At 39.2% G+C, this 26106-nt stretch overlaps 1 protein-coding gene across 4 annotated transcripts in view; it reads right to left on the reverse strand.

The window, feature by feature from the left end:
* Positions 1-11509: 11509 nt before the first annotated feature.
* Positions 11510-26106, reverse strand: part of lrrc4ca (leucine rich repeat containing 4C-a) — a 175980-nt gene continuing 161383 nt past the window's right edge. For 2 of the 4 annotated variants that reach the window (XM_079604446.1, XM_079604445.1), the window contains one exon: positions 11595-16216. In XM_079604446.1, the coding sequence (XP_079460572.1) occupies positions 14216-16159 (1944 nt within the window). In that variant the 5' untranslated portion in view covers positions 16160-16216 and the 3' untranslated portion in view covers positions 11595-14215. Of the gene's footprint in view, positions 16217-26106 lie in introns of all 4 variants that reach the window. The other 2 variants (XM_079604444.1, XM_079604447.1) reach the window with 2 other exon arrangements.

A 26106-nucleotide genomic window follows, 5' to 3' on the forward strand; every position in this document is an offset into this window, starting at 1 on the left:
AACCTCACAAAAAACACAGTTTTTCCACAAAGTTTCTCGGGGGGACACAAAAGCATTGACACATCTTTCCTGCATCTCATTTTATTTTCCTTCTCCATGTCTCTTTAGGGGATCCGTAATATTTTAAGTCTTCTAAAGTCATATGATAGCTTTGTGAAAAATATCTAAATTATTCGCTGATCATCATCCTTACAACTCAAGTAGTTTGTTTATTATTTATGGCTGAAAGATTGAATATTAAATCACAGTAATGAAGGTCACAACAAGTTTGTTTACTCCAAAGCCATTTCTGTTTAAAAAATACTTTATTTCTTTCAAATTGCCTTTTTTTGTATTAGTCATCATGTAGTGGCTTTGAGTGTTTTTACTATTTCCACTTTAGCTCTAACCTTTCCACTTACACCATTGATTTAAAGAAGTGAATGTATGCCTTTGGCCTAAAAACGCTTGACGAAATTGAATTAGAGGAAATGCAATTTTCCTAACAAAAGAAGTTCAGATTGATTGGCAGGAGAAACATAGGGCCAATATGAGCTCAGATAAAGGAGTGTGTACTTGGCAACGTCCACTACATCATTACTGTAGGACATTGTTACTCCAGGGTCCATAGATCACGTTTTTCAAAGTGTGTTAAGTGTAAACACCTTCGATCCTCAAATGCAAAATGTGTAACAATAAATCACAGAAATCAGCATACAAACCCTGTATCTGCAAATGAAAACGGATAGAAAACTGATGCCAAAATGTAAACAAGTATTTAAAAATATATATATATAATATGAAACTGTGGTTTCTGAAGAGGGTATTCATGCACGTAGACCTGAACTGAATCGCCACTGAACTCTGGAATTAATGTTCCTAAAACAATCGCTCTGCTTCCCCCATGAGGTTCAAACAAATGCTGTAAGTGCTTAAGTAAAGAGAGAAACAGATTTAGAGTTCATGTTTTTGTGAAAATGTTGTTTTCATGCATCTAAATGTGTAGGCCTATACTTTTTTTGCGATGCTCTTTTGCTGGATTTAAATTAGATTCAATTGTTTTATTTAATTTAATAAAAGCTGATATAAACAACACACAACATATTAAACTTAATAACAAGCTGCATACAGTTTCTAATGTTTAAGAAGAGGTAATAATACTCGCCCACCTAAACAATCATCTGAGTATCATTTACCTCTCTCTCTCTCTCTCTCTCTCTCTCTCTCTCTCTCTCTCTCTCTCTCTCTCTCTCTCTCTCTCTCTCTCTCTCTCATTGCATTGTATTAAAGGGATACTTCAGGATTTAGCATTAAGCTTTGTATCAGTAGAAAACCTGTAGTATTTTCGAATTGCATTGCTTTCCTCCCTCATATCCCCCTCCCTCATATCCCCCTGAGACGAGAGATTTATGTATTTTTTGTCTGGAAAAAATCCTCAGATGACGCAAAAATTGTCATTTCGCATCATCTGAGGATTTTTTGGCCAGAGGCCGAGTAGAAGGAGCTGTTCCACATGTTTTCAACCCGCCCATAGATCTCAGCCATATAGTGTCAGCCATCTTTTATTTGGAAGCTATTAACGGGTTCTTATTCTGTGGAGAAAGCTGAGTAGTAGGGGTTACCATACATCCTTTTTCCCGGACATGTCCGGCCATCTGAGATGTCAAAATGTCCGGGATTCGCTTTTGCTTTCTGCAGTCACCATTTATAGTTTACATGCACACCTTTTGTTTAAGAAAATTCCCGCTCCTCCGTGAGAGATACAAGACCGGTGTGTCTCACAGGTGTCGCTCATCAGTAATCACGCCACCGGCCTCGCGCCGTTCTCCCGAGGCTGTCAGTCTCGTCCTGCTCGCCACAGTAAACATGATGAGTGGCGACTGTAGAACGCAAAAGCCGAATCCTGGACATTTTGGGCGGTCGCAAAATCCCGGGCAGACTCGTCACGGAGACTCACTAGTAGCCTAACCTAGTTGTTTAACTGCGCTCTTACCGGTAGGCGTGGCTCGGGAGTGGCCTCCTAGGGCAGCGAAGCAAGTGCATTCTGGGAGTTTTTGTCTTTCATCCCCATAAGCCAAAAAATTTCACATTTCTACTACATAAATGACCCATTTTAAATACACATTCATCTTTCCAGAGGTGAAGTATCCCTTTAAAATCCGATTCATTTTAGTGAATCGGTTCGTTGGCACAATTAATGTAAATGAACATAAAAAAAATTCAACTGTCCAAGTCCCTGCATGTATTCTGATTCAGGTGTTTTTGTTTGAATATTATCACCATAACTGAGTTCATTCATTAAATTATTCACAAACCCTCACTTCTCAATAATCGGTTGTAGTTTTCCAGTCATACAGTAAAGAGGAGGTGAGATGTTACCTCTCTTGACATCCTAATCATGGGCAAAGCTAAAGCTGTCACACGATTTACACAAAACAGATACGGCAAACAAATATTGCAACACAACAGTTATCTGGTGAAAGCGGCTCATATGGGCCTGCAGAAATCTATACATACAGTCTTTTAAAATTCATTGCAGTTTTAACATTTCTGATATATCAATAAAATGGCCCTAAATCCAGCTCCAGGGTTGATGTAGTTGAGTCAGCTCTTCTTCCCGGCGTCTCCGCTCGATCTTGCGAGGGATATTAATCTAGCAACAGGGTCCTTGTGCCCAGGCACAGCTGTCTGCCTGTCTACAATGACTAAATGCTCTTGTGTTGCTAACAGCGGGACCCCCAACAAGAGGCCTACACCCCCCGCCCCAGACACTCTGATGTTACTTAAACACTCACCTTGAGAGGAAACAAAGGAGGCTTAAAGAACAGTTCACCTAAAAACTGTGAATTATATTCCATAAATGTCTTTTCTTCTGTCATGAAACACAAAAGGAGTTATCTATAGGGAAAAATACAAGAAAAGTCATTATTAGAGCGGTCACTGCACTCAACAAAAATGGTAATTCAACATATTGAATTAATTACATAATATGCTAATTAATCTAATTATATTAAATTAATATTGCATTATTATATGAATAATATCATACATAATTCATACATTCATTGCACAGACAGACAGATAGATAGATAGATAGATAGATAGATAGATAGATAGATAGATAGATAGATAGATAGATAGATAGATAGATAGATAGATAGATAGATAGATAGATATTCTGTTTAATATAGCTATTTTTTACTATAGTTTTACATTTTACATAAAGTGGTATGCACCAGTTTGTGGATGTCATATAATACTTTACATGAATAAAATACTTATTGGTTTTGATGTGACCACATTTTATAAATCTATTTTGTAAATGGCTGCAAGCTGCATGTGAAGATCTGTCTTCAGATCTCAAACAAAGCCTCTTTTACCATTATATGATTATTCCATCTTGTAAATTAAAGTGACAAATGTTTTTTTTTTTTCTTCTTCTTCTTCTTCTTCTTTTCTTCATCATGTCTCCATGACCATTTGTCCTCGGGCCCCAGAAGTCACACAAAGTGCACGACGTTCCTCAGAGCTATGCACAGAAGTTCTTACTCTAATTTAATTATGGTGTATAGTCGCTGATATTCAGATCATAGGCGCGCCGGCTGATGTAACTGACATTTGCACTCCACTAGAGGTCTGTTGCTATGTCAGGTTTCACCAGAGAGCAGATGGCCGCAGATGGTTCGTGGAAGCTCTCTCTTGTGCCCTCGAATTTCCTCTTGATCTGCTCGGCTCCTGGATGGAATCGAACAGCACACAAACTGGATTAAGCAAATATGTGTGTTTCTGTGTTGCAGGAAATAGCTAATCTAAAATCAAGCATCCCTTCAGAAAATGAATCTGGATGATGTTGTCTTACATTCACAGCTTAAAAATGGCATGACAGTTTCACTACAGTGTACAGCGGAGGAGAACTTCACAGATGTATCCATACATTTGTTAAAAAAAACAACTCCTCATATATCTTTGTAATACCTCATAAACCCTTTATTTCTTGGCACAGTTTTCCCCAAAAATTCAAACATCTGTGCTCACAAATTGCTTCAACTGCCATTATTACAAATAGCCAACTACATTGAAGCAGGATATGAAGTGGAACCAAAAATTTACGACCATGTGACATTCTCAAAGTGAAAGCTTTGGGGAATTCGTCACAGTGTACGGAGGCAATAGACTATTTACCGTAGAAGTCATTAAACATGCTCAAAGCTCTGGTTTTGCCTCATAAAAAGGACATTTATGAAAACCGCTTTGTATTTTCCCAGCCACCTAATTACTGAGTATTATTAACCGGATTCATAAGTTGACACTAAGTTGTCTGGAGAGCTTCAAAAGAAGCATAAAAGGCACACTTCCTACTGGTGTGTCATTAAAGAGGTTTGTTATAAATTGCATGCCTTGTTCATATTTAACCCTCTGTTGCACATTGCCTCTGGGTGGGAAACCAAACCCATTTTCTTCACTTTGCAAGTACGAGATGCATGCATGATGGCAATAAAAAGGTTAAATATGAAGGAATGACTTTGAATAAACTAATAAAAAGCACATTCTTGGTCATGCTGCACCCTTACCTTCTCATGAAACAACCAAAAACATTAAAAAAAAAAAAAAAATCTGATCAGACTTTTATTTTGAAAGACGTGCAAGAATGCTGTTGACTCTTCTGTCAGATGCAGTTTAAGAAAAGTCCACATATATTATATATATATATATATATATATACCTATATATATATATATTTTTTTCATGTGTTATGGTGGTTCTTAAATCTTAAGACTGAGTGGAAAACACGTTTTAAATATTATGGAACCTACAAAATTCCCTTCACCTGTATTAGCTATGGAATGTAAATATAATGTATGATCGTGGCTCTGTAGTGTCCGTGTTGCCGATCGCAGACTTGGTGACAATCTAAATCGACAAATTACATCCATTCATCCCTCGTTCATCACTCTGTTTGTCTGTCGAATGTTTGCTGACGGATCAGAGCCATGGATCCATTCCAGCGCTTTTCCACATGATTAGATGGAACTAATTATTCTCACATCTCACGCTCAGTCTGGAATAAACTAATTACCCATCTCTTAATGAAGGGAGAAAGGATTCCTGCAAGAACTCCTGCAAACGCCTTCCTGTGCCGCTCTCATTTACAAATATTTAGTTGGAAGTAATTGGATGTCCAGAAGATTGAAAAAAAAACCTGCAATAACAGAAAACAAAGCAAAAGCATGTATGTTCAAAAAAAGTGCCGTGTAACATTTGTTTTACCGTAGGGAGCAGCACATTGCTTTTAATTGCTCGCTTGATTAATAGATCTGATTAAACGAGAGCAGTGATTAACATATGTGACCAGAGGAGAGAAAGCTGATGTGATTATAACACAAATCATTAATGTAAATATGAAAACAGGATTATGACGGTTATCTAATGGGCAGGGATTGACCTGCCCACAGCAAATAGTATGTGTATAAAACAGCCTATAATCTAGGACCCTTAATCAGTTTCTATATGTTGTTCACTTTCAAACAGAAACAGACATTTTTACATTTGCAAAAGCAACACAAAATTTAAAGAAATGCAATAAAACATATTTAACAAAAATAATAAAGCATATTCAATATTTAAAATTACTAAACATATTTAAAAATGCAACACACACACACACACACACACACACACACACACGCACACACACACACACACGTTGTGTTTTCATGTTATATGGGGACTTTCCATAGACATTTTTGACATAGACATTTTGTCCCCATAATGTTTATTTTATTTAAAATATATCAATATAAGATCATAAATCAGACCCCAGTATTTAGTCCACAAACCCTGTACTCCCTGTGGCCAGTCCATTAGGGAGCAAATAAGCCCTGTCTAGTCTTTAGATAAGCCATCAAATATCTAGGGATGTTCTTTCGGGCTGACAAGGGCATGCTGGTGATTAGGTCACAGGTCGTAGCGGTCAAATACATAGCTACTTTTGCCTGGACATATGTGTCGTCCTTTACTCACCACAAATAGATAGCCACGAGCCACAGTCCCAGGTTTTCCTCTCATTACCGTGATGCATTTGCTCCCTGAAGCATTTTAAACCACCTTTAGCAAATACAAACAGACAGTTCCAGAGGTATCCAGGGACAATCGTTTTCCTCTTTCCATTTTTTTTTTTTTTTTTAACAGTTGCGTTCAGGGCACAATGGGGAGATGAAAGAGAGGATGCAGTGCAGAAGTTCACAGACAGGACTAATACCGAGCAAGAGAGACAGAAACTCGAGGGAAGTGTTCAGAAAACAATAACATGCAAAGTACGCAGGACTACAAAGGGCACACAGCGAATTTTAATCAAAACAAAAGCGCTCTGATAATTGCTGCCGAGTGAATTGTGCGGCTCTGTGTGAATGCGCCTGTTGTCTTCGCAGGGATGGTTTTGCTCTCTGCCGCTGCTCGACATTGTTAATGAAATGCAAAGATGTGAATGCTCAAATGTGTCAGTCCTTTGCTAGTCAATAAACCTTTGAGCTGAACAACAACCCGGGGAATAGAGATTAAGCAAGAAATTCTCTAAAACATCTTTTTCCTTGAATAAATGAAAATTCTGTCATCATTTACTCACCCTCACGAAGTTCCAAACCTAAATGACATGCCTTCTTCTGTGGAACACAAACGTATTATAATGAATTAAATGTTAATATTGGTATTCAAGCTAAACAGTGTCCTTGCTTATATACTTTTCTGAATGCAGCAACTGACTAAGCTAACAACTAAAAATGGTGGCGTTTTGCTATTATGGGTTGGCAGTATCCCAGAAAAAAACTCCTGTGGGTCCACGTTCCAAGAGCAAACCTCTGTGAACTGCCCTTCTGCTCCATAATTAATCTTAAACTAGTTCAGCGCAAACTCCGCCCCGCAGCCGATTCTAAAGATTTCATTGGTCGTAAATCACAGGGCTGATGGCCTACACCAAACACTAATCCCTAACCCTACCATTCAACCTAACCTTAACCAATGAAATTAGCAGGATTTACGCTGAACTGGTTTGGGGGGGCAAAAAAATCACGCGTTAGGGGCCATTTACACAACACCGTTTTTCAACATGGGCCCCGTTTACATTTCCCTTTGTTTATGTCCTTTCGTTCATTTCCCTTCTGTTTACACACAAACGGAGAATTCGGCTCTGAAAACGATTCTTTCTAAAAACTCCGGCCAGAGTGGATATTTTGGAAAAGTTTCAGCCGACCTCACAGTACTGTATGTGACTATTTTCGGGATTCTGATTGGCTAACGTGGGCTTGAGCTTCTCATTACACTGCCACCTACAGGTATGGCATGCTCTTGACGGCTTATACACAGGTTCGTGTAAACTAACACTTTTCTGAAAACTGACAGGTGTGCACGATGTTATTTTTGAAAACGGAGAGGGGTGAAATGTCCGTTTATGAAAATAGCCGGCCACGTGTAAACGTAGCTTCAAAACGGAAAACGTTTTATGGGACAAAAGCGTTTTAGAAAACTATACCATTATCATCTATTTACTTCTCCGTGTAAACTACAAAAATGTGAATTTGTGAAAATGGTGATGTCATGCGCATGCGTATTATGAGTTCAGTCTATAGTCGCGTAGTGCTTCTTTACAATGTGACATCGCCATCTACTGGCCTGGCAGAGGCATACAGCGTTTTTAGTCGTGAAGTGTTTTGACAACGTTGTCTTCTGTACGAAAAAAAACGCAAAGTAAAAACTTTTCTGTTTTTAGTACATCGTTGTATAAACGTACCATCAAACGGCCACAGGACAGTTCATCAAAGCTATGACATCATCAAGGGAAATGAACACATGTGAAGCAGGAAACAAGCATTAAGAAAGGGCTTCAAAATACAGGCCAGAAAACCATGTCCAAACATAATGACATTACATTTTACCATTAGATTTTTTTTTCTCTCTTACTAAGGGACCGTTCGGTATTTATGGAATGGGCCACCGGAGGAAAATAGGGGAGGGTCATGCCTTTTTATTCTTTGTTGAGGGGAGGGTCATCCAACTTTTTTTAGTCTAGGGGGAGGGTCACCCAACTTTTGTATTCATGAAAACAACAAACTTTCAAAGTGGCTTGTTTTGTGCATATTTTTCCATGTAGCTCTCTCAGTCTCGGTCCCCCCATAGCTAGCAGATGGGTCTGACCCAACAAAAATCAGACGCGAAAGATCAAGTCCAGTTTGGCGCTGTGTGACAGTGCGCGCGCGCTCAGAAAAAGTGCATCATGTCAGAACAGAACGCCAATGAAATGTTTACCACGTGCAAATAATACACTTTTGTGATTGCGAATCACAAGCAGTGTCCTCTGAGTGTGTCCTACGTCGATGTAGCCAACGTCGAGTTTGGGACTGAGGCGCCAGAACTGCAGCTGATAGAATGTGCGCTGTAGTGTGTGTGTGATAGCGATACTACCACATTTCTTCAAAAGCAGATCGTGGAGATATTAAATCATCCACGATCACAAATTGTGATATCGCATAAGGACAAGTATAAAAACAACTGTTAGGCTATCATGTCTGAAAACAAACACAAATAATGCGTGCTACATTAGGGCTGTTTACTTGGCCACTTCATGCGTTTTCTCAGATCGGATAGCTATCTGATTTATCAAAACGATTCCATTTACACCTGGTGTGGTCGCATAAATGCGTTTTTGCAAAACGGATTTAAATCCTATCTTCAATTCTTCAAATAGTTTGCACGTTGGCTCTGCAGTGATGCGTGTTGCAGTAGCGTTGTCATATCTGGCTATAACATGACATATAGCCTAACACGCTCTCAGGTTTATTTTTATTTTATTGCATTTTTTGGGAGGAGTACAATTTACATATGTGGTTTCAACAACCAGATGCATTTTACACTTGTTCAGTTTTGTCTGGTTCCAGATTTCGATACCGCGCACATACTCATATGAGACGCGTGCGCACGCACAAACTCGACGCGCATACTTATGAGACGCGAGGACACACACACAAACTCTCCGCGTACATATTAATATGAGACGCGAGGACACAATAGGCTACCTTAAAGATGTGGAAAAGTCGATCAAAAGTGTGGGTACATTTCTCCAGACTCGATGCCAACAGCGTGCGATGCAGTATTTGCGGTAAAATAATTGCTGCAAAGACCGATAAATACGATGAAGACCTTGACAGTGCACGGAGTAAACATAAGAGCAGAAAGTTGCTCCGTCTTCGACTGGTAAATAAAGAGAAACCTTGTTGATCTGACAGTGTTTATATTGCAATAAATAATAACCTACTGAATGTACACTGCCGTTCAAAATGTGTTGGTTTACTTGGCTAGTCAGAATTTTTTTTCAGTAAGGATGCATTAAAGTTATCAAAGGTGACATTAAAACATGTGTAATGTTACAAAATATTTCGTTTTTAAATAAATGCTTTTCTTTTGAATTTTTTATTCATCAAAAAATCATGAAAAAATGTAGGCCTATCATAGTTTCCAAAATACTTTTGGATACTTACTAATTAAATAATGTCAAATATAGTAAATGTATTGTTGCCATATACTAAATATTTGACTAGTCGCACGTTAATTTCTGCTTAAATACTGCATGGGATATAGCCCATTCTGCGCTCAAGCGCATGTATTATCTTGCCGCAAAAACAGGCTAATGATAATAAATCTGTATTTAAAAATAACGATGCATTTTAATTGTTTATTAATAAACTCTTTTTTTTCTAAATCAGTGTCCGCTGCAAACATGTCTCCATACATCTCCGCTGTAAAGTGCGCCTTTAAGAGAAATGCATCTTTCATACGGATTACATCAGATGATATTTGCTTTCGATTTGAGTTTTTAAAAGTGGACATATCAAGCTTTATATAGATATTTTTTTCATATATTTGAGGCTAGTATGCTATATAGCCTACGATATGTTTCTGTTTTTTTTTTTTTTTTTTTTTTGACGCGCTACAGTTCACGGAGACCATGAAAGACCCTGATTGTTTTATTTTATTTTACGAAAGCAAAACGTTTTCTTGTTGCAGTTGTTTCTTGTTTCTTTACACAAATAAAAGTATTGCGACTGGTGCATTATTCTTTTCTGTATGGCCATAAATAGAGTATTTTAAGTTGTTTCCACTGTTGATCGCATCGGCGCCTCCATGTCATGCAGTGCGCGCTACACACTCCGCACACACACTTGGTTATGCGCCTAAGAACAGCGAACAAATATCTAGGTTAATGTTAGAGTGAGCGGCCATGCCAGACGGATAATCCTCATGTTTAACAAATCAAATCATGCAGTTTCTACCGCGAGTCAGCGCTGCGCCAGTTTGAAAAAGGCGGGTGTGCAGAAGTCTATTAATGAACGTTTGGTGTAGGTCTAGGCATAGAGATATCTGAACATCTTTGCCAAGCGCAAACCAGTACAGAAGTAATAATCAATAAATGATCGGGGAGGGTCATGCCTTTTTTCACAATCATTTTGGAGGGTCATAGAAAAATTTATTGCTGGCGAAGGGAGGGTCAAGTCTTTTTTTACTATTGATCTCAAAACTCCTCCGGTGGCCCCTTAAATAAATAACGAACAGTCCCTAATTTATTGTTGTTGAGTACTGTATGAAAAATTGTTTTTCATAATCGTTAAGCCGCTTTGAATAAAAGCATAGGCCTATGCTAAATGATTAAATAAAAATGTGATTAAATGCTATTTTTTTTGCATAGTGATAAATTGTTGGCAAAATGATAGATGTATAATAAAAATACTGCTAAATTAAATATCAAAACTACTGAAAAAAAACCACACAAAAAGCACAGAAATGTCTTTTTGACATCATTTCTAACAGATGTTCCTTCTCTCCTCTTAAATATTTCAATTACATTCATTAAAACAGTCATGCACAAGTAAAACGAGTAGAGCTTCGTCTCGTAGGTATTTGTCTCTGAGCACAGCACTGGAAAACAGCACTGCTGTGCTCACAGATGAACACAATGAAGCAGCCAGTGAAATTTATTCACACTGCAACATGCACTACGTCCAGCTGCTTTTAGATCAACTAAGAACATTTGTGTGTGCCTTTTCTCTATTCACTCATTTCTAATTCTGTCTAATAACTCAAAACAACAGGTGGAGCCTTTCACACACTAAATACCGAATCAATCATCCAGACACAGCAGGCTAATGTTGTTTTGATAAGCACTAATACACACACCCAAATATGTTTTTCCAAAGTTTAAAGCTGAAGTATGTAATTTAAAATACAGTGTTACAGTCATCAATATGATTGCTTGAAAGTGTACATCTTAACACAAGACACCTTTGTGAAAGAAAAGTAAGGAGACAACAGAGAAAAGACAATGATAGTTTATTTGTAACCTTATCTTGTGTATGAACTACAAACTCTGATTTCTATAATCGAACTCCATCTTTTTTTTTAAAGGTCATGAAATAATGTTTACATGAAAATCAATCCAGTCGTCTTTTACAGCATATCTCGCTCTCTTTTTTTTTTTTTTTTTTTTAAGTCTTTTAGAACAGGTTGGCACATGTAAAATTAAAGTTTAAAAAGTTTTTGTTTTTTGTTTTTTTTGTTTTTATTTTCAAAATGTATTTTTATAGAAATCTACCACTAGAACAGCATTCCCTCTCAGAGACGAAAAGAAAGAAGTTACGTGGAACGAAGAGAAAAGCATCTTGTTCCCTCCTTAACCGAAACCCAAAACACAGATGTGTTCACATGATGGGACGTAACAAACATACGGAAAAAAAGTTTTTCCAAAACTTAGCAATTTAAGACAATGATCCAAATCCTCAAACCAATCAAATAAAATTCAGCTGGAAGCAACACTCAACTCAATGACTTGGTTTACTTTTGTGCTAAACTCCATAGACAATGAGGATCTTCTTTCGCTGTAATGAACTTGTGTTCGGATTGACGTCAATTTCAGTGAAAAAAAAAAAAAAAAAATTAGAAAGACAAGGAGGTGAATTAAGATTCGAAAGAGCAGCATATTCAGATGAAGAACAGTCTTTTTTTTGCACGCTTGGATATCTTGATTAGCAAATGTACCAGATGGCCTTTGCTTCTAATGGGCAGGAGGTACTCTCAAAACCTTTTTTTTTGTAATGAACTGAAATAGCAAAGCTGACAAGCATAATTGCATTAGATATTTTAAAATCAGAGTGCATCTGGTATGTGAACAAAATATGATACTAAAATGTTCACCAAATGCCACATGGTATCAGTCGGCATCTATATTAAGAACAGAAAAGTCAGTCCCCTGTGCGTTTTGCATTAATTATGAATGGCCAAAACGGAACGCTACGAATCTGAATAAAATGTCACAGGTTTATTGGTTTACTTCAAATTACCTATAGCCCTCTAGATTGCTTTATAGATTAAATGATGCACTTCAAATGAGTCCACTTTGGCTCTTTCACCCCGCCTCGCTCTCCAATTTGACTCTGAATGCATTTACAGTGTCAAACCAATGTCTGTCGGCTACTCGCCGCCCCCGCCCACCCTGTCCAAGGTCATTGGTTTCTATAGTGACCATCTCAGGCCATTCTGATTTCATAAATTAATTCATAATCTCAAGTCATCCACCCCTGCAGCCAAAGGCTACAGCATGTCTAAACCCAAAGATAAATGCATCATTCTTGGTCTGTGCTGAAAAATAAATAAACGTGATTGAATATGACTTAGAAGTGTAAAAAGAATTGCATAACTGCCTATAAAAAGATTGACAGCATTGGATAGAATATGGAAGAAAGAAAAAAAATAGGAAAAAATAACACAGAAACTATAAAGACGAACCTGTGGCATCTTTGCAAGCCTTAGATCTGAGCGGCACTGACTTTGCTTTCTTATTTAGGGTTCTATGTCTGGCTTTTAGACCATCCCGGAATGAATTCATTCAACAGCACCCATGGACAGCACCAAGAAAAAATGGATTCAAAAATGGAAGTGGTGCTACGTGAGTACCATTTCCATGCTTTCGCCACATTTGCACTCTTGTCAACCTTTGAATAAAGGGATACAGTCTTTGGCCTCCTGCCCATATAGCATTTGGCATAGAATGAGTGTGCTGCATCTGTGTACGAGTATTGGGAAACTTTAGTTGGGTATCAAGGGTGAACTGCCACAGGAACTCACAATGTTGTTTGCTATGATAAAGAAGATGAAGAAAACAGTTTAATAACATGAAGCTTATTTTAAGCAGGAGATTCCTTAAAATGCATTTAAGACCAAGTGGGCAGACCCCAAATGCTAACTTAATCCATAAATCTTCTGGTCCGAGCACAGAAACGATTCGAAATTAATTGCCCAGCATGCATCAAATAGACATGTGTTCCTGACATTTGGCCCGGTTTTAAATGGGGACATGTTTCCAGGGCTCTTTGTTCTAAATTTTAGGCTAGAGAAGATACATCTGCATATAATTTGTAACAGCCATCCCTGCTGAAAAATTAGCTGGTTTAAGCTCGTCTACCACACTGTCCAATTTAAAAAGTGCCCAAAACCTTTCTAAAACCAGCCAACAGATGAGCCTGACCAGGCTGAGAGACCAGTTAGGACCAGCAAACCTGCTTAATCTGGTTTAAAAAGCCTATTTTTCAGCAAGGGTAACTGCATAATATGATATTGTCAAATACCATTAATTAAAGGGAATCAAAACATTAATCATTTAGAATTAACGTGGTCAATTTAAACAATTATAGGGTGGAACGTTTTCTAATATGACAATCTATAACCTAATATTTTAAAAGTATTGACACTAAATGTGAATCTTAAATTTTCAGACACATGTAAAGGTTTCAGATTCAGCTGCAAATGACTTTGAATTGGGTCCTCACATACAGAACAGACTTAAACAGAGTTTTAAAGCAAATTAGTAAACCAACAATAACTCTTAAAATAACATTCAAAAAACATGGAGAAATAATTGCTGGAAAAATAATTGCTGATTACATCTTTTCTTGATTAAACCACAATAGTTATTTTCCTTAAATAAATAACTTCTGTTATGTAAAGACACTTTTGAAACGGTTGACGTACACTCAACTCCCAATGTCCTTTTATACCTGTCAACATCCTTCTTATACGTCTTGCATCGGTCTACTGTCTTTGTTTCGACAATCTTCAAAATCGATATGTCACTTACTGTTCCTTAAGAGTTTTAGAGGTCTTTTTTTTTCTTCGTTTAATCCCCATTATGAAAAGCAGTTCAGATCTGGGTTTCTTGTACATTGTCTTTTGAGCTGGCCCGAATTAGCAAAGGTTCGTGGGCGGAGCTGTGTATAGAATTGATGGTGGAGGCGTGATTGTACACAGTCTTGTAAGTAGTGTAATGATTCAGGTGCTCATGCTCCAGTGGAAGGGCGAGGTGGCCCTCCATGGTAGGTCCACCTGTCACGCAATCCTCATCTACATTGATAATCTCAATGGTTCGTGTCGGTGCGTGGTGGTTTTGCTGGTGATGCTGTTTGCGCATTTTATAAAAGATGATCAGCATGACGGCCGCCATGAGTGTGATGGCCACAAAGCATCCAATGATGATCTTCGTGGTCTTCATGACCTCATCTAAGGTGTTGAGGGAGCCGTCGATCAGGGCCGTGACAGGGATTGTGTAGGTTTTATCGGTGGCCTTGGTGGACATTGGCGTCCGTGCTGTGGTGGTGGTGGTAGTAGTGAAGGAAGGTGGTAAAGTTTCCCAAATTCCAGAAGAAGGAGTTGGGGCGCCTTTCTGCTGTACTGTTGGGTGGCCCTCATCATGTGACGATTCTGTGGTCTCGACGGTAACTGTAGTGAAGTAACTGAAGCTGCTGTTCTCTGTCGAAGACACATTGAGAGTAGCAGAGGCTGTTGTGTTGCCTGCGGAGTTGCTCACCATACAAGTGTATGTTCCAGTGTCCTGCATCGTGACATTGGTAAAGTTTAACGTCCCATCGTTGAGCACGGAAATGCGTATCTTGTAAGCCCCGTGCGTCATGATGGACCCATTGGGCGTGATCCAGCTGACTGAGGTCAAAGAATTCGCTCGACATTTCAGTTCTGCTGCCATTCCCTCAGTCACGTTCAGATCCCCCGGAGGCTCCACGATCACCGGTGCATAACAATGGAAATAGTTCTGGTCAAGTTCGCCTATGTAGCGCCCTTTGTGGCTGGTAGGTGACGCACAGCGGGCACAGCAACTGGTATTGGCCGGCACCATTTCCTTTAGCCACCAACTGAGCCAGAGGATGTCACAGTTGCAGTTCCAGGGGTTGTGGTGCAAATGTACCCTCTCCACATGGTGTAATGGGGTGAAGAGGTCATGAGGCAGGAGGGTAAGGTTATTATGGGCCAAATTGAGCTCCACAAGGGATTGAAGATCATCAAAGGCATTTCTCTCGATAGTCTGGATCTGTGCATGCATCATCCACAGTTTCTGTAAGTGGACAAGGCCTTTGAAAGACCCTGGCCTAATAATAGAGAGCTGGTTTCCTGACATCTCCAACTCATCCAAACGAACAAGAGGAATAAGATTGGGGATCTCCTTCAAGTTGCACATGCCCAGGTTCAGGTACCGCAGATTGCTGAGGCCTTCAAAGGCACCTTCTGAAATATAAGTGAGCCTTTTCAGCTCGCCCAAGTCTAGCCTTCGCAGCGATGGTACACGGTTGAAGGCATAAGAGGGTATACTCTCAATAGGGTTATTCCTCAACCAAAGCTCCTTAAGTTTGGACAGGTACTCGAAAGCCCCATTGGGGATTGTGGTTAAACGATTATCGAAGAGCTCTAAAGTGTTGAGGTTGGCCAGCCCGTTAAAAGCACCGATTTCAATGGTGCGGATATGGTTTTTGCTGAGCTGCAGGATCTCCAGGTGCCTCAAATGCTTGAAGCTGTCAACCCTAATCACCTGGATGAGGTTCTCCTGAAGGTTCAGGTACCTTGTGTTGGTGGAAATACCATCAGGTACATCTCGAAGGGAACGTCGTGTACAGATGACCTTGCTGAACTGGTTGCTACAAGAGCAGACGGAGGGGCAGGTCTGCGCTCGCACCAGGCCAGCCACCACCAGAAGCTGCAGGGCCAGTGACAGCACGAACAATGGGTCGGACAGGGCCCGGTTCCACCTAGGACCTCTCATCGTCTGCTGCATCAGGGAGGAGGTCATCTTGTTTATCATTCATAATTCGCTGACAGGTTCTCCACTCTTTGGGAAGGGTTATATTAGGCCAAACTGCTAAAAAAGAGAGAGAGACAGAGAAAGAACTATGTAAGGTTTGGAATACTAACTGACTGACATGAAACAATGCTAATACAGATATATACAATAGATAAAACATACTAAAATGTAAATCTTATTGGGTTTCGGTTGCTTATTTGCACAGACTCTTTAGTGCCTGATTGACTAAATTAGCCAAAAACACTGCCATAAAAGCTGTGCTGCAATCAATTTGCATGGCACACATCTCCACTATAAGAGCTTAGCTGTCTAATAAATAAGTAAATTGGAAAAACTAGGGAAAAAATAAATAGCACTGCAATCATGAGAACATTCTTTGTCACATTAACAGACAAGCACAGACAAACGTACAGAGGAACAGCCAGTCGCTGTACTCTAGCAATGAAAACAATATCTCTTGTATAGCCACACAAGTCCCTTTAGCCCAGTGGAAGTGAATCACCGACAAACATTTTTTCACACACACATACATCGCAGGTGACCTTCAAGAGTGTTTCATATCCATTTTTTTGTTACATTTTTTTTTTTTTTTTTGAGTGCATGTGGTGTCTGTGAGTTCATGTCTTTGCAGACCACTTTCAATCTAAGTCACATAAAGCTGCACCACAATATTGGGTCTGCTTTCTCTGTTTCCCCCTCTCCTCAGTCAGGGAGATATGAGATGCCTTGTCTGTCTGTGTCACTTTATTTATTCTTGCAGAGGAGGCATAAATAAAAGCCCAGCTTCCCACCTACCGATCCTTCAGTCAACCCTACGTATCTAAAGCGAACACGCACTTAAAGACATGCGTGTGACCGGACTGAGAATGAAACCTGGGACAGGAAGTGTGTGGACAGATGCATGTTGCACCCTCTTGTTCCATCAGCTGAGTATGTGACTCACTTTATTGTCTATTCTGAAAGGAATTGGTCAGGTCAACTAGTTTATTAGTCATCAACCAGCTGACTAGTCAATCGAGTCTAGATTTAGAGAGTCTAGTTTTTCTTCCCCTTTTGTTTTAGCTTTAGCATTTTTAGCATTCCTTTATATTTAATTATATTTTTTATTTAAAATGTTTACCCTTTTACCCTTGCACTCAAGGTACTATGTATAATATTTCAGTTCATACACTCCCTGATAACCAAAGCCATGGCATTAGCATTGCTAGTGGCATGCTAGTTTAAAAACACAATTTCTGTAACGTTAGCATGTGCTAGTTTTGAAAACTTGAAAACTCTGAAACTTTTTTTACTATGTTTACTATGTTTATTAGCAGCCCATTTTCATAATCGATTAGCCAGTGGGTTGTCCTGAATGACTGATTGGTTTTGAAGAAGCATTATTATATATTATTATATAATTAGTTGGATTTAGGTTCATGTGTAACTAGGCAAGACTTATTTAGGGGCATTTAGATTAGACTCATTCTACACTGTCTGTGTTTTAGCACTAGAAAATCTGCTCAGTCGGTTTTGTAGGACCTTAAGGAGAACCGTTGAACATGGATGTTCTTCCCTCTGGGCATTAAAGGGCACCTAAAGCAAAATTAACTTTTACATGGTGTTTGAACATAAATGTGTGTTGGCAGTGTGTGTGCACAACCACCCTATAATGATAAAAATCCACCCAGTGTTTTTTTTACAATCTCAATAAATCATAAGCACAGATTCTATGCAATGTGACGTAGAATTGCACAAGCCCCAATGACGTGGTTTGATTGACACTTTGGTTTTGGCATAGACCCGCCCTCGGTGCAGTACACAATCCGCCATTGTTTCCAACGACAGCCAGGAATGTCTCCTAAGAAATGTAGGTGTTCTGTTGTGGGATGCAAGAATGGACATAGTAGTCTTCTTCACTTACGCCACTGAAAACGTAGTTGATGGATTTTATTGATGAAGGAAAGGCGCCCCTTAAACTTCCTAAATACGTTTATGTTTGCGCGAATCATTTTCTGATTGACTGCTTTGTGAACGAGGGTCAATTCAAAGCAGGTCTTGCTTCAAAGTTAATACTCAAGTGTGGATCGTTGCTTACTGTTCGCGATCCAGCGTCACCTCCAGAAGAAGTAAGTGTGTTTTATGATTTTTGAGCAAATAGTAATTTCAGTCGACGTAACGTTATCTGTCAGCCAGTTCAACAACACATGCGGCTAAAGCTATTGTTGTTGTCGTCGTAGGATGTCTGTGTATATAATTTAAACCTTGTTTGTGTAGTGTGTAACCACGCGTTTATACTTTTTTTTAGATATTGTCTTAAAACTGTGTATGTTTTCTGTAAAGACAAGACATTAAAATGTTAATGTCAACATGACGCAACACCCTCTCACATAAATGTAATTTTGTTTGTACGTAGATAACGTTATCACAGTATGTGTGTGTGTAGTTTCGAAAAATAGCGCGAACGTTATCACAGTATGTGTGTGTGTAGTTTCGAAAAATAGCGCAAACGTTATCACAGTATTTGTGTGAGTGTGTTGCACATCCATAATTGTAAAGGGGACGATTAAAACTCTATAAGTACATAAATGTATCAAATAATCATTCCGAGACGTCCTGGTCCATTCTCATTCGTGTTTCTTCATCATCTGGGTCTGATTCCGGTTCATGTAACGTTACGGCTGAATACCATACAGAACAGCGGGTCTCTCACTCTCAGCTATTCTGCTTCTACCGACTGTTTATTGCCATAGGTATGCAACTGATAAATGTTTAAGTTACGCCCTCATCCAAAAGCAGGGCGGGGATATGTAGCTCATTTACATTTAAGGCGGTATACACCAAAACAGCTCGTTTTAAAACAGGCCCCACAAATGACATTTTCAAATGGTTATAATAAATGATCTGTGTTGTATTTTGTGCTGAAACTTCACAAATACATTCTGGGGACACCCAAGACCAATATTACATCTTGTAAAAAGGGGCATAATAGGTGCCCTTTAAGACAATGTAGAAAGCATTGCAAAACTGTTTGTACCACTTTTCACTCTCTTGCTTGCCTTTCCTCTTCCTCTCGGCAGGGTGCTGGTCTTAACCTAATAATGACTGCCATAACAATCAATTCTTTCATCGCAAATCTACTTGTACTGCTGCCCTGAAGTCTCCTAGACTGCTGGTGATGATCACACATGAAACTCAACCATGTTATCACTAAACGTTTTGAAGGAGATTGACTTTCAGTATAACGATATGCCCATTTTTACTTAATTTAATCGAATTTCATGCATAGATAATTGTAATATATATATATATTGTGTGTAAATGCTCAATTACAACAAAAGATAAAGCTTTAACATCATAAATCTAAAAAAAAAAAAAAAAAAAAAGGAGCCCTGCTGGATTCAAGCGCGGGGTCCGGTTTATCTTCCCTGATTTGATTTTACACTAATAAAATTGCATAACACAATCTAGGTTGCTCCAAGTCGAGAGAGAGAAAGAGAGAGAAAGAGAGGGGGGCAAACAAAAAAGCACTCCACAAAAATCCTGCTGCTTCTCAAACAATGAGCCTGGCAAAATTGGATTTCGTGTGGAAAGGGAATTAGATGAAAAAATGATAAACAAAAAATAAGATTATGAAATGAATACATTTTTAAACTTTTGGCCCAGTAAAAGATGATGAAGCAGGCGGCAAACGCTTCAGCAGAGAGGGAGGTAAAGAAGAGGATCAAGCGGCGGAAGCCTTGAAAGGTGTGAGGTGTAACAAAGTGAATTAATTTTTTCAAATAACATGAAAGTGAATGCCACTGCTGCTGACAACAATGCGGCTGTGTGCTTCTTTACACAGCGCGGGCTAGAAAAAGCTTCTGTGCTTTCCGTCACACGGCAGGGTGAGCAGGTTGAGGTGAGAACAATTATAGCAATCATACAGTTCCGCACAAAAGAATCAAATGTCAAGAGCCGTTTTGGATTAATATGGTGTTCATCTTCGAGAAAAGGAGAGAGGTAAGGGAAGAGGAGGTGGTGGTGGAAGGAGAAGAGTAGAGGAAGAAGGAAGGAAAGAGTAAGAGATGGAAGAAGAAATACGATGAGGAAGATGAAAGGAAGATGAAAGATTAGGGAAAAAGGGAAAGTGAAATAAAAAGGAAGTAGAAAGGAAGAGGAGGAAGAAGGATAGATGAAAAGGAATTCGATTGACACGAGGAAGTGAAGTAGAAGGAGAGAAGAAAATAAAAGGTAAAGGAGGATGAAGTAGAAGTAGAAAGGGTAGAAAATATGGGAAGTAGGAGGGAAGGGGATGAAAACTATGAAAAGTGAAGATCAGGAAGAAGAAAAAGGAAGAGAAATGTGAGGAAAATTGAAGAAAGAACGAAAAGAAAGAGGAGGAAGAGGGAGGAAAGTGGGAGAAAGATGGAAGGAAAATAATTGCAAGGAGAAAAGAAAAGGAAGTAGAAGAGAAAGGGAGGAGGGAGAAGAGAGGAAGATACTCTAAAGTCAAAGGGAGGAGGAAAAGGAGGGAAAAAGAAGGAAAGGAAAAAAAAAAACCGAGAATAAAAGTAGAAAGGAATAGGAAGAATGGAAGAGATGAATAGGAAGAAGAGAAGAGAACAGGAGGAAGCAGAGGAAGGTGAAGTGAAAGGGAAGAAGAAACTGAGAAAAGGAGTAAGGAGAGATTAAGAGGAAGTAGAACGGAAGAGGAAGAATGCAGGAGGAAATTGAAGTGTTGAGGAAGGTCAGGGCAAGAAAAGAGGAAAGAAAAGACAACAAAAGAGCAGGCGAAGAGGGTGAAAAAATAAAAGGGAAGAGGAAAAGGAGGAATGGAAGTTGGAAAGATGAGGAAAGAAAATAGAACAAGAGGAGAAAGGAAAAAGGAAGAAAATGTTCATGAGAACAGAAAAGAATAGAAAGGGAAAATTAGGAGGAAGAGCAAGGAGAGGGGAAAAGAAAGTACAACAAGCATAGAAGAGGAGGGTATCTTTGACAAAACAAAGAAAGAAAACATCCACGTGTGCATTGCATCGTCATTTGGCAACACACCCAGGCCACAGACGAGGGTAAAGCCTATGAGTAATGCTGTCGTATAACAAACATGTCATATCAAAACTGCTCTATTCAAAACCCCAAGGTATTGAGAAAATTAAAGATTTCCGTTCGATTTTTCAATCGCAGTCAGAGAGAGGCCCTGAGCCAGATTTCATTTATCTGCAGGCCTGCTAGAGCACGATTCATAGGTGTGCTGGATAGCATCAATAAACTATGATAGTTCAGCCATTGCTTTACAAGACTGGGAATTGCTTCATATAAATGAAAGCTGGAGTGGAAGTTCTCCACAGGGTCATCCATCTACAGCCGGATGAACAGCTGATGGACTGTGGAATCACCGAGTTACCAGCAGCAGCAGTGGTAACCTTCACATGTTATGATAAGTGCGTACAACAGCACACAGCATAAATAGTGAAGTATCATCAAACAAGCAAGAATGCTGTCGTTAATATTGGGTTACATTTTAGACACAAGCCACTGTCTATTTTAACTTTGCCAATGAAAATAGTTATAAATACATGGAGCAGAATTCAATGTTTAAATTAATCTATTATAAACAGTAATTTAATTTCTTGACGATTTGATGGAATCGATTGAGAATGATTCAATGACTCAGATGGTCACTTGTCTCATTCCTGAATGAATCAGTGTTCTGTACGAGTTGGATGAGTGAATGCTTCAGTGACTCACTCATAAATAGTAATTTGCTTAATTCCTGAATGAGTCGATGTTTTGAAATAACTGGTTGAAAATCATTCTATGCATAACTCTGAGATCACTAGTTTATTCCTGAATGAATCAGTGCTTTTGAATGAATTGGATGAGTAAATGTTTTAGACTCACTTTATAAAAGTAATTTAGTTAATTTCTGAATTAATCTATGTTTTGAATGTTTCAGTGACTCACTCATAAGGATGGTTGTTTAATTCCTGAATGAGTCCATGTTTTTAACAAATTGGACGAATGGATGCTTTAGCCACTCACTCATAATGAGCAATTAGGTATGTTCGGCTTGAAAAATCACTGCGCAGACTGATAAAAAAAAATTGAAAGCATGCGTAGCTGTCTTTTATGAATTGTATTAATGTTGTGAAGTAATTGATTGAGAAAGATTCAATGACTCACTTCTATTCACTTATAAAGAGTAATTTGCTTCATTGAGAGAATCAATGCTTTGACTGAATCATTTTTGTGAATAATTCTCTTGAATCACTTGTAAAAACAGGCACTTTATTGCCACCTACTGGCATAATGATGCAATTTCAAACACAAACGGAGTGATGCAAACAGTGTAGTCCACTGCTGTCGGACTGTTATGTGCTCTTGAAAAAGATTAATGTACCAGACTGACTGTTGTATAATTTAAAATACATTACAGTTAATGTAAACAATAAGCATTTGATAGAAGATCATTTCAAGCTCCCCATAAGGCCATGCACCATGCAAAGAGAGTTTCTCCCTCTCAGTAATCCTGTGAATTCTGCAGCAAGGAGGATCTTGGTTCCACTAAAAAAAAGAGGGATGAAAAGGATGAGTCATGCCAAATCAGTAAAGAGCAACAGTGTTTCATTTATAGGGCATTGCGGAACTGCAGCTCCTTCGAGAATGGGGGAGAAAGACAGAAAAGGGGGAGGGGGGGGGGGGGGGTAACAACATCCATCACTGTACGCTGGTACTCAGGAATGGTACGGAACGAAGTATGTGGGCTCCGTCAGACAGTCGCAACTGGAGGTTACAGCAAGGAAATGGGTTTTGGCAACTGTGGAAACAAAAGCAGACTATCTGTTAGCACCGCGCAAGTCCAGACCCCCGCGGTGATGGCAGGTGGAAACGCACTGGCAGGGAGAGTGGTGGGAAGGCCCCTACAGAGAAAGACGAGGCGAGCACTGTCAGGAAAAACTCGCCTGATGAGAAGAAATGGAAAGAGGTGTCTGGATGTACACAATGATGGCAATACAAGAAGGCTGGTAGATAAATACCGGTGCTCTTTGAAGAGTTCTACAGGCCGACGATCTAATGACTTGCGGGATACAAGCAGGTCAGCAGCATTTGTTACAGCAGGGAAATTAAGGGGAGAACAGGGTGCAATAAAATGGTGGTCTCTCTCTCTCTCTCTCTCTCTCTCTCTCTCTCTCTCTCTCTCTCTCTCTCTCTCTCTCTCTCTCTCTCTCTCTCTCTCTCTCTCTCTCATGAAACTGAATGGATTCTTCTAGATAGTATGATTGTGTATTCATTCAATAACCGCCATGTCTAAGACCAGATGATGAATGATTTCTTAGGGCTTTTTCCACAATGAAGAATCACTTTTCTTCTGCACTGTGAAAAGTGATCAATTAACTTAAAGTGAGGAAACCCGTTGCCTTAAAATTAAGTAAATAAACTTAATGCGTAATTGAATTGAATTGTCAAGTTCACATAACTTAATTTTTTTAATTACACATGAAGTTTATTACTTAATCATTTTAAGGCCATGGGTTTCCTTACTTTTTTTAAGTTACGTCAATTGATCACTTTTCACAGTGAGGAATAAAAGTGATTCTTTATTGCGGAAAAAGCACTGGATGTAATCATTCATCATCTGGTCTTAGACATGGCGGTTATTGAATGAATACACATTCATAACATCTAGAAATCATGCAATTTATCCAGCTGTGGCGCTGAATGTCCTGTTTGTATCAGGAGTGTCGTGCATGAAAGCAATAAATTATTATTTGGACTGACCAAATTTATGCATGCACAATTGTGCAGCGTGATTATGAAAACCAACACGGTCAATTAGGAAACGTTCAGTCATGGCCTAATGGTTAGCAAAGTCTTGTTAGAAAGACTTGTAACCCGAAGGTTGTGGGTTAGATTCTCAATACCAGCAGGAAATTACTGAGGTGCCTTGAGCAAGGCACCTAACCCCAGGCGCCACAGCAAAAAATGGCTGCCAACTGCTCCGGGTGTGTGTGTCCACGGTTTGCAGTGTGTGTGTTCACTACTGCACTAACGTGGATGGGTTAAATGCAGAGGGCAAGTATTTGCCATACTTGGCCTATACATCATGCCAATTCAATTATACCAATTCTGACTTTCTTGGATCAACATTTTCATTGGTCCTGGAAACACATTCTAATCAAGCAATCAGATCTTAGGGTTCAGAGTTAATTTTAGGGTTTAGCCAAATGTTGTTGAAGGACCAATAAAGGACGTTGACCCATAATAATGTCATATTTGGGTAAATCATGTTGTGCGGTGACCATTTCAACAGGCAGAACCTGCAAATAAAAGAGTCAGAACCCATACTCAATTGACCTTACTTGGTCAACACAACACATCTGACTATTTCTGCCTCAACGGCTCCAGCTACAAAACCCGCTAATTTAATTAAGAACCCATTTTCTATTCTGGATGAGTTAGATTGAAGCATCGTAATTCTGCAACAGAATAGGCACTTCCAAAGTAACAAGTGGCCATCTGGCGCATTCTGTATTCCAGAACTCTTTTCAGAAACAGCACTGTTTATGCAAATGAGTTCTGTCTTCTCATTAGCATCTCTGCAAAAACGTCACTTCCCTCGACACACCCCAGTTCAACTAGCCCCGCCACCCTCCCGGACACCAGATATCCCTCCCACCTTGTTGTCAATGGGCGCAGCAAAGTTTCATGCTCGATGTCTCCTTGGCGACCACTTTTCCAGCTGGCACTGATTTACTTCCTGTCCTTGGTTGCCATGCCAACCCCCCTGCAAGGAGGCATGATGGAGACAAATTGTGAACAGAATCGTCCCAATCAACACCAAAGCCTTCTTTTTCAACTAGTTATCTTTCGTAAAGAAGTGCCAAAGGACATTTGTGCTTCACCGACATCATTTTGTTGACACGAAACAGTGACTCAACACGAATCTCATATATAATTTAATGCAGAAAAAAAAGACATTGAGCTTAACACATGTCAGCTATGTCAGATCTATGAATAGAAACTGCTATTTCTTGCTACTCAGACAGAAATACACTTCCCTAATTGAGAAGGTTTCGGATTTTCCCATCCAAACTTATTCTATTCCTGACAAGGAACGAAACGATTCACGCAACTAGAGTGTTGCATTGTTAATGCCTTCACAATAAGACTCTCTCCACTAGACTTGATTAAAATGTCAATAAGAGAACCAATCTTCTCTCTGCCAATCCAACAAACAGACAAAGCTCAGCGTCCTGTGGCAATTTACCCATTTCTATTCATATTCAAAAACCCTAGTGGATTCACAAGTTTGGTGAAATGTATGTTATCTAATGGAATGAACCAATGCCTGGTGATTGAAATATATTAAATAAACAGATAAAGCACAAATCCCACATGACCTTTGCTGTTAGTGGCTGAGGGATTTTAAAAAAAGACATTACTGTCAGTCTTTTCTGAAACTGAAATGGCTGAAGGATGTTTTGAGGATGATTTTCTGTGCTTGTTGGAGCAATAAAGTAGGAGAGAGAGATAGAGAGAGAGAGAGAGAGTCTCTGAAAGAGAGTTGGCGCACATACACCGTGAGATTGTATGATGTAAGCTGTTCTTATGTAAAATGCTCCCTAAAAGTCCATTCATGTAAATTGGCTGGTGGAGAGCGGCACATCAGGCTTGATTTGCACAGACGTTCATCCATTTGCAGGAATTATCGTGATTATACAAAGGGCAGGTCTTAGGGGAGACATTGCTCAGGGACTAAATCTAAAGTAACTCCAACGGACCCATTTATTAGACCAGTTAACTAGCCATCTGAATAATTGTGGCCTAGGCGTTTACATCTAATCAAGTCATGCTTTGCAGATGTTTTTTTTTTTTTTTTTTTTTTTTTTTTTTTTAAACATACTTAAAACGAGATACATTTACTCTAGAGGTGAAGTAAGATACTAAGCCTTGCTTTTAGAGGAAAATATCTTGATAATACATTT

Source organism: Phoxinus phoxinus (assembly GCF_949152265.1).
Source record: "Phoxinus phoxinus genome assembly, chromosome: 25".
NCBI lineage: Eukaryota > Metazoa > Chordata > Actinopteri > Cypriniformes > Leuciscidae > Phoxinus > Phoxinus phoxinus.